This window comes from Oratosquilla oratoria, chromosome 12, assembly GCF_046742065.1.
Source record: "Oratosquilla oratoria isolate Oo_2021 chromosome 12, ASM4674206v1, whole genome shotgun sequence".
Lineage (NCBI taxonomy): Eukaryota > Metazoa > Arthropoda > Malacostraca > Stomatopoda > Squillidae > Oratosquilla > Oratosquilla oratoria.
In genome coordinates, this window is record NC_134788.1 from 26,682,264 (window position 1) to 26,691,330 (window position 9,067).

A 9,067-nucleotide genomic window follows, 5' to 3' on the forward strand; every position below is an offset into this window, starting at 1 on the left:
CACCCCACATGAAGAACTGTCACCCTGTCGAAGTCTGGGATGACGATTCTTCATGTGATCCGCCTCAGGTTCCTAGCCAACTTGCAGCCAGCACAATTAGAAAATCATACATACATATACCAAGGCTTTTTTCCCCCTTACCAGGAGGGTAGCCAAAAAGGACAAGGCACAAAAACATTCCCACCCATTTCATCCCCAAACACACTCCACACCCCTCCACCCTCCCTCCCATCTTAGCACCTAGATGACGGGTCATCCCTGCACCCTGTCCACTGCCCTGGGTCAGAAGCAGTGTCGCAGGACACAACACATCCACAGCAAGGCCGCTTCATTAAATCGGCGACCCCCCCCCTCTCCGTCCCCCCATATAAAGGAGAGGACGGGGAGAAATCCCTTCGGGCTGCGTCAAAAATTTTTGCTCACAGCCCGAAGTATATTGCTGACTTTATATCTTTGAAGTAAAATGGAAATCAATCAAAACTTACAAATGCATGCGAGCTAACAGACCAAACAGAAGCTACATTATATGAAATTCCATACATGTAAGCCAAGGCCGGGGCCCAATTGGGAGCATTTGCTATCAGTCTGCATTGTGACTAAACATTTCCAGAACTCACTATCGCCTAGTTCGCAGGAAGTCTTTTGTTAATGGAGCAGAAATAGTTCGTGTTGAAGGGGACAAGGCACAGGCCGAAAGTAGAGATCTGCGACAGTCTAACTGGAGCGCGGGCACACCATTTTGATAGATTCCGCTATCAGGTCTGTTGATCTTTTGTCGGAAACCAAAGGTATCGACACCGTTTGACGCCCAGTGGCTTCTGCGTTCTCAGTTCGGTTGTCTCTGTAATTCCCGTAGAGGGAATTGTCCACAACCTGTGATAACTGCAACTGAATTAGCAGGACACAGCGTACCTATGAACTGCATGCCAGTCACCCTGTTATGTACTGTCTGAGAGACTGAGTCAGGCAGTCAAGTCGAGCAGGTCGATCTGGTCCAGAATTTCAAACATCAAATATAAGATGGGAGGCAGATAGAAACACTACTGTAAGCAACAGCTCAATAAATCTTATTTTATTAATACAACTTTTAAGTAGATGTTTTATCAATTATTGGAACCAAATTGCTATAGTTCCAAATCATAGTTCCAAATCATAGGTAAATAGTAATGCAGTTTTTAAGTTTAGGATCAATAAATGTAACAAGGTTCCAATAGAGTAGTTCAAATAGAAGGCAGATGGAGAAGCTACAATACTTAGATAAACAAAAAAATTTAAGTAAGTAATAGATTCAATTTTTAAATAAAAGTATAATAAAGACTAATTTCCAACGGTATGTGTTGGAACATTACATGCAAGAGTAAGATATAGAATACTTGAAAAAAATAATATATTAGGAGTAATTATGTAAACCGGACGGCGCCCAAGTGTTATTTTCTTTTTCTGAATGATTTTAAGTTAAATACCTCTACAAAATCACCCCAAAAACAGTCTGCAACAACCTCAGTGTTTATCATGGTAAAATGATCAATACAAAGAATTTTGCAAGTATAACATTTTTTTTTTTCTTTAGGACAGAGTGAGGACAGAATGTAGTGGAGGATCACATGTGTGGGAATATCAGAGACAAATTGGGAATAATGTAGTTGTCTCAGGTACCACAGCATCCTTTAAACATAGAGTTTCACAGATTCATAATTTTAGTAATATTCAGATGGTGGCACACTCGGCATTTCTTATTTTTTGCCACTTTATTTGAGGTGAAACTACTTTGAATTTGATCTTCTGTTTTTCAATTTTCCAAATGTCAAATTACTCTTGTGTCATATAGTGATAATTTGAAGAGAAGCTAAAAGAATTTATATATGGTTGTTAGACATATTATTGAAATGCTCTCAAGGAAATCTAGAATATCGTAACAAGTTTTTTCTACCCAAAATAGCAAAAGCAAGGAGAATGTTGGCCTAGTGTGCCGCCGCCTTTACAATCAGTTAAGGGGTTAGTGCAGTCTCTAGGAAAATGTATTTATCCATGGACACTTGAATTACTTATTTTCAGTGGTGCAAAGGGATACATACAACCCAATTTCAAATTAGGGATTTGCCATCAAATGATTACCAACTGTTGGTTAAGAGAGTATATAAGACACTACATGCCTGTGTATTAATTGAGGTTGTTTTCGATCCTTTGGCTCATGATGGGCTCTTTCAACAGACCAAAATTTAGTAGTTCAAGTCAGCTGCTTGATTCCAGTGCCACTAGTGAATGGGTAAATGTTGCTGTCCACCACATAGTAAAAATAGAATATTTCTCTTAATGCTCTACCTGAATGATGAAAATATACATGTATATGAACATACATACACACTGAATGGTTCCCAGTGATTAATTAATATATATATATTTTTTTTTCAACCACAAATCACTTTTAATTCCATGCCATTGCAGTCTAGACTGAGAGTTGCTTGATGGAGGCATCCTCGGCTCGTCCACGTTTCAATTTCCATCGGATGCCTCCATTGAGTGACTCTCAGTCTCGATTACGATGGCATGGAATTAAAAGTAATTTGTGGTTGAAAAAAAAAATATATATATATATTATATACACATATATATATATACATATATATATATATGAACATATTCATGACTGGGCGACTGCAGGCTATGTATCATAGAACTCTCCTTTTCCAATATCCTAACAACACAATAAATTAGGCTTCAGGTGATATAGTATTTTATGTCATGTAAACATAATCATTGCCAGTTATTAGTTGAGTTTTTGTGGAGCACAGGAGCTAACAATGGAAAACCATAACTTGTGACCACATCCAGGCTAACCTAATCTTACATGATTAACCTACCTTTTCCAAGTCCAATGTACTATTACCAAAGCTAACCTAATCATATACAATCTACTTTAGACTTTCCTTGTTTGGATCATTTATTGCAATTTTTTCTGAAACTCATACTTTATCTGAAAATCTAAAATTATTAAGATATTCAACTCCGATGACAAGATGTCTTGTCATTTGGTCAAATAAAACAAAAAATCATAATAAAACAACAAAATGTTTGATGATCAAACAGCACCAGAAAAATATGACGTCGTCAGTCCTCCTCCTCGAGGAGGACTGATGAGTCATATTGCAATTTTTTCTGAAACTCATACTTTATCTGAAAATCTAAAATGATTAAGATATTCCTTTCTGTTCTCAACTCGAAAAATCTCTTTGTAAATAACTGGGATGAAAGTTTATCACATTGACATGCTCATTTCTCAAGCTTTCATTTTTGATGTATTTTTATGTACCGTAGTTGAATTACATCATCTTTTGCATCAATCCACTGTAGAACTCTTACAGCCTATTTGCATCCTGTTGGTATAGAGTGAACTTTTATACATACATATACCAAAGGCTTTTCCCCCCTACATGGGGGGTAGCCAAAAAGAAAAAGGCATAGAAACCACTCCCACCCATTTCATTCCCTACATATTCCACTCCCCTCCACCCTCCTCCCTCCCTCTTATCTTGGCACCTCCTGGATGACGGGTCATCCCTGCATCCTGTCCACTGCCCTGGGTCAGAAACAGTGTCGCAAGACACAGCACATCCACAGCAAGGCCGCTTCATAAATTCGGCGACCCCCCCTCCATCCCCTCATGCAGAAAAGGAGAAGATGGGGAGAAATCCCTTCGGGCTGCATCAAAATTTTTCTCATACATACTTCCTCACCCCCCATCCCCCACCCACTCCCCCTCATGCATCACAGCATCATCCATACACAACCCTTCTCCATTCACCCCTATCTTCTGTCCTCTCCCGTCCTTCCTCTACAAACATTTCTCTCTTTTGTAATGCCCCTTTCACCACATCCATCCATCTCATCCTAGGAGACCCCCTCATATTCACTCCTTCCATTTCCGCCTTCCACACTTCTTTTACTAATCTTTCTTCACTCATTCTTTCCATATGCCCAAACCATCCTAATACTCTATTTATAGATTTGTATAAAATAATCCAATGTGGTGCAAGATTGTCCACAAGGATAAAAGCACTGGTAAACTACAGACCATAACTATAGATTATGCAAGAGTGTTATTTGGGGTTTAAAAGTCACGTAATTGATGTTATAATGAATATGCAATATATGTATTTATTTTCATAGTAGTTTATATCCATGTTAAGAATTGAATAATGAATTTAATGTTGTAATCTATATATGTAGTTGATCCTAAAGTAGGTTTACAAACAGATCTGGGTACAAAGTTAAATTAGAAAATGACAACACAATACTTTATTGTACTAGTACAATACAAAAGTATATGTGAGATAAGATTACGGTATGATAAGTTTTAGTGTACTATAATTCACATTATGATGATAAACTATTATATTGGTAACATTGTCAGAGCTACAACAAAATTGTTTGGAATTAAATATATTGTCAGCAAATTGAGATACACTACAGTGTTGCAAAGTAGCATTTAAAACATTAGTTGTAGGGGTTGTTTGAATAAATGGTGTATGAAAGATGGTATTATAAAGACCATTGCTCTGTAATGATCTGGTTACTTGTGAAATATAAGAATACAGAAATTCTTAACCAATTGTAATTAATCTTAATTTATTCCTGCAGGTGTAAGAAGACTACTATATTTGTCAATAGAGACAACACTTTGAGAACTTCTAAGCATAAGAGAAGGCAAGTTCAAGCTGTGAAAAGTTGGTAAACAGTAGAGGTCACCTGCCACATATTCTCTTAGCCCTCATGCAAGGAGAATGGATGACAAAGATTTCAAGTGCAGACTCTGTCATGCTTTATTTTCCCACATATCAGAGTTGACCTTTCATATGCAGGTTCATGTAGGAGATAAGCTTTATAAATGTAGTATTTGTGAGGTTTCATTTTCAGAGGCAAAATGCCTGAAAACACATATGAAAAACCACAAAGGTCAGAAGCATTATGAATGTACATTATGCATGACATCCTTTACTCATTGTAGTCGTTTGCAGCATCACATGAAAGCACATGCAGGCGAAAGGCCTTATACATGTACAATATGTCAGGCGACCTTTACTCAGGCTGGCAATCTGAAGTCTCATAAGAAGGTACACGCAGGTGAGAAACCTTTCAAGTGCAACCTTTGCGAGACGTCGTTTTCTCGAAAAGATGATTTGAAATTGCACATGAACTCTCACACAGGTCAGAAGCCTTATAAATGTTCCCTTTGTATGGCTTCATTTTCTCAGTCTGGTCACCTAAAAACTCATACTAAGACACATACAGGCAAAAAAACATACCAATGTGCTATTTGTCATGCTTTTTTTTCTCGTGGTGATAATTTGAAATCTCATATGAACACGCACACAGGCAAAAAACCGTTTAAATGTACAATTTGTGAAACTTCCTTTTCTAAAGCATGTTCTTTGAAAACGCACGAAAAGACACACACAGGCGAAAAACCTCACAAATGTACTTTTTGTGGAGTTTCATTTTCACGATCAGATGTTCTAAAGGTCCACATGAAAAGTCACTCAAATCATAAACCATATGAATGTTCGGTATGTAAAGCTTCCTTCTCTGGAATTTGTAGTTTGCAGATTCATATGAGGACTCACACTGAGGAGAAGGCATACAGATGTACAAGTTGTGGAAATTCCTTTTTTCAATTAAGTGATTTAAAGATTCATATGAAGATACACACAGGCAAGGAAATATATAAATGTATGACTTGTAAGGCTTCATTTTCTCAGTTGTGTATATTGAAAAAGCATATGAGCATTCATACATATGAGAAGCGTTACAAATGTGACCTTTGTAAGTCCTCATTTTCTTATCTACACCACCTGAGGAAGCATGTGAAGTTTCACTTATTTTCCAATAGTGTTCAAGGTGATAAATATGATGATTATAAGGGTTCTATGACATTTTGTTCAAATGAAATCAAACCCAATGTTTTGAAGGAGTCCACTTGTTTTATTGGAGAAGTAACACCCTCCTCCACTATTTCACATTCAGAATTAAAAGTGAAGGAGGAACCAGCAGAAGAATTAGAGGATATTGGAAGTTCATTTGATAACAGAATGTCTCGAGAAGAAAATGTAGAAATCAAAGTTGAGGAGCACGAGATTAAAGTAGAGGAATATGATCAGATGACTACATAATGTGTGTAGGAGGGATTGGATAAGAACCCTTATATGAATGGGACTTTTCCTCATCTTTTGTTCATGAGCCGCATTCAGTCCTCATTGTTGCTGTTTAATGTAATCTATAGACCCTAGAGAAATTTCTAAGGATTCAAGACAATTTTAATGACTTTTATATTATCAAGTCCGTGAATCCTTGCACAATTGGCTTTGATTGTAAATAATGTGTTTTCTTTTGTCTTGTAGGTAGAGGGATAATTTTTATCTTCAGTGTATGAATTTACAATGTGAATTCGTGTTTCATGAACTGATAACTTGTTAAATTAATTATAACTCAATTGTGAATGATTCCATGATAACATACAGTTAGTTCCACAGGTTCATGATCCCAAAACTAAGGTTCTACATTGTTTGCAATGTGGACATTAAATTTAACCTGTTGTAAGCACATTCTCATAAAAGATGCAACAATAATAATTGTTGCCTGCCTCAAATTAAATTGACTTTAAACCTATAGCACCACATTGGCTGGTACTGATCCTCAGGCCCTCCTACGGATCTCCCTGGGAAGAAACTTTGGATTGTTGTATAATGTGAGACTGTTTCATAGACACCAGTTTAAAATGATAGGAGAGGAGCAGTTGCCAGTTGTTACCTTTCTATATGTGAAATTTAAAAATATATATATATATGTAACTTAAGTTGATCTTGGGACCAGATTAGAGACTGTCAGAGGGAGATGAATGGGTTGCCATTTCTTGAAAATTAGCAGTAGGGAGATGATTCTACTGGCCATCTTACAGGACCACTACAAACAGGTCCCCATCATTGGTCCCTGCCACACTATAGATATTCAGAAGTCACCTAATCTGTTCTTGGAGTTGTTTTTTGGCTCATGGTGCCAAATGCTGCATTTTTGCATGTTTCCAAGTCAGCCATTTTTAATTTTTCTTCCAGTTTTCTTTTTGAATATCTCCCATTTATATAAAATCTTATTCTACTCACATTTTTTTATGCTAATCACAAATCTAATTTATATCTAAATAAAGGTTTTTGAATGATTCCTCATGTACTGTATTTTTCTTTGAAGTTTGGTATTAGTGAGCATAATCATGTAGCTGCATACACAATATAAAAGTGAAAGGGAAGAAGTGGTTATAAGGGACAGCTTGTCACCAGACAAGCATAGTGGTAAGATTGCAGGGAGAGTATATGGATTGCTGAAGAACATAAAGGTGGCTCTCATTATATGGGTGAAGAGACTGGGGGAGGAGTAAGACCATCTAAAGACTGGAAAATGAACCAATGGTATAGTTCCCCCACACAAAGTAAAACCTTTAGAACACAAAGAACACCTACCAAAATTATTCTCAGTCTTTCAAATAAGTCAGACAAATACTAGAAACACTTAGCCTTGACATTCGAGGATCCAAGAGAGAGGACTTCATTGCAGTGTTCAGAACAGAAAGGCATGAATAAAGTTGACTAAGATCTTTTGATTTGGGATAGGGGGTTATGAGGTCATGGACACAAGTTAAAAAAAAATGTGTGAAGGAACTGAAAAGGGTTTTTGACAAAGATACATAAGCCACTGGAATATGTTCAGAGCTGATATAGCACAAACTGGAACCCTGTGAATTTAAAATTGAACAATAACTGGAGAATAGGTGACTGAATTGTGCATTCACTTTCTAAGAAGTATTTAACTTGATGATGTTATAGAAGGATTCTGGTCTTTAAATCCCATTTATTTGGTAATCTAATACAGGTAGTTTGAAATATGATTGTTACTTCCTGTTCATGACCATGAATACATTCGGTGGTGCGGTTGGTAGAGTCACAGATTGTCATTTCGGCGATCCAGGTTCGAATCCTGCCCAGGGCTGAAAATGATATCAGTATCGCTGCTTTTCAAGTCGTTACTCCAACTCTCGTGAGCGGGGAGTTGGGTGTGTGTGTGCGTGTAAGGTCAAACCATTACCCATAGATCGGTCATATGAGCTCTGAGCTGTCGATCACGAGTCCAGCACGTGTTCCAAAAAAAGACCAAGGTGAATCACTTACTAGAATCACATGATTTCTGTAAGAGACACAAGACAACAGTGACTGAGTAAATCGTGTTTACTTTAACAGATTACCTCAACTTCACTGGGGTTTCATTTTAGCCTTTTAGATAATACTTAAAGTCTTTAGGTGTAAGATACGTGGTCAGCCCATCATTTTTGCTCGGGAAGGTTTCTAATCATCTTGTTATAGTAACTACCAGATTTGTCATGCATAATCTCTGTTCAGAATAAAGGTTACTACTTCAATACATTACACACACATGTCGGTAGAGGTGACAACCAAGTTTGGACTCCAGAGAAAAAAGCAAATTTCGAGGATCACAACGACAAGGAAGTACCTGTGTTGTATTAATAGGGAATGGGGAAGCTCGTGGTGTAGTGGGAAGGTGAAGAAAAAGGAGAAGGGGAGGGATTACTGAGGAAAAGGAAGGGAATGACGAAGGGGACAAATGGGCCCAGGTTCTTAGGAGAGACGTAAATAAACGGGGGTAGAATATACAGACGAACAAGGAAGCAGAGGTGTGAAGAGCAGAAACATAGATAATAGCAGCTCAATGGAAAGAGATAACTGCTTTTATGGATTTAAAGAGGGAGGAGGGGACAACCTCCCCCGACTAGTAAATCTAGAGGAGAAACTAAAAAAATGAACGAAGAAAGGAAGGTTAAGTTTGACCAATCAACTCTAGTTGCAGAGAAAGTTGATAAACTGGAAGAACTAAGAAAAGAGAATCAAAATCTAACTAAAGTAGCAGAAAAACTAAAAAGACAGTTAAGAGAAGTAAAGGAAGAGAATGAGGAGTTAAAGAGGAATAACAAAGGAAATAAAGAGTCCATAAAAGAAATGGTTGGAAA

General features: G+C 37.3%; 1 protein-coding gene across 1 annotated transcript; it reads left to right on the forward strand.

Moving 5' to 3' along the window:
* Positions 1 to 615: 615 nt before the first annotated feature.
* Positions 616 to 7,103, forward strand: LOC143030626 (uncharacterized). The gene is made up of 2 exons (XM_076193791.1): positions 616 to 1,045; positions 4,639 to 7,103. Exon 2 carries the CDS (start codon positions 4,782 to 4,784, stop codon positions 6,165 to 6,167), a length of 1,386 nt encoding a protein of 461 aa, XP_076049906.1. The 5' UTR covers positions 616 to 1,045; positions 4,639 to 4,781; the 3' UTR covers positions 6,168 to 7,103.
* The last annotated feature ends 1,964 nt before the right edge of the window (positions 7,104 to 9,067 follow it).

Bases quoted from the DNA above. Each gene is read 5' to 3' on its own strand.
- LOC143030626 (XM_076193791.1), top strand. From the start codon at position 4,782: ATGGATGACAAAGATTTCAAGTGCAGACTCTGTCATGCTTTATTTTCC.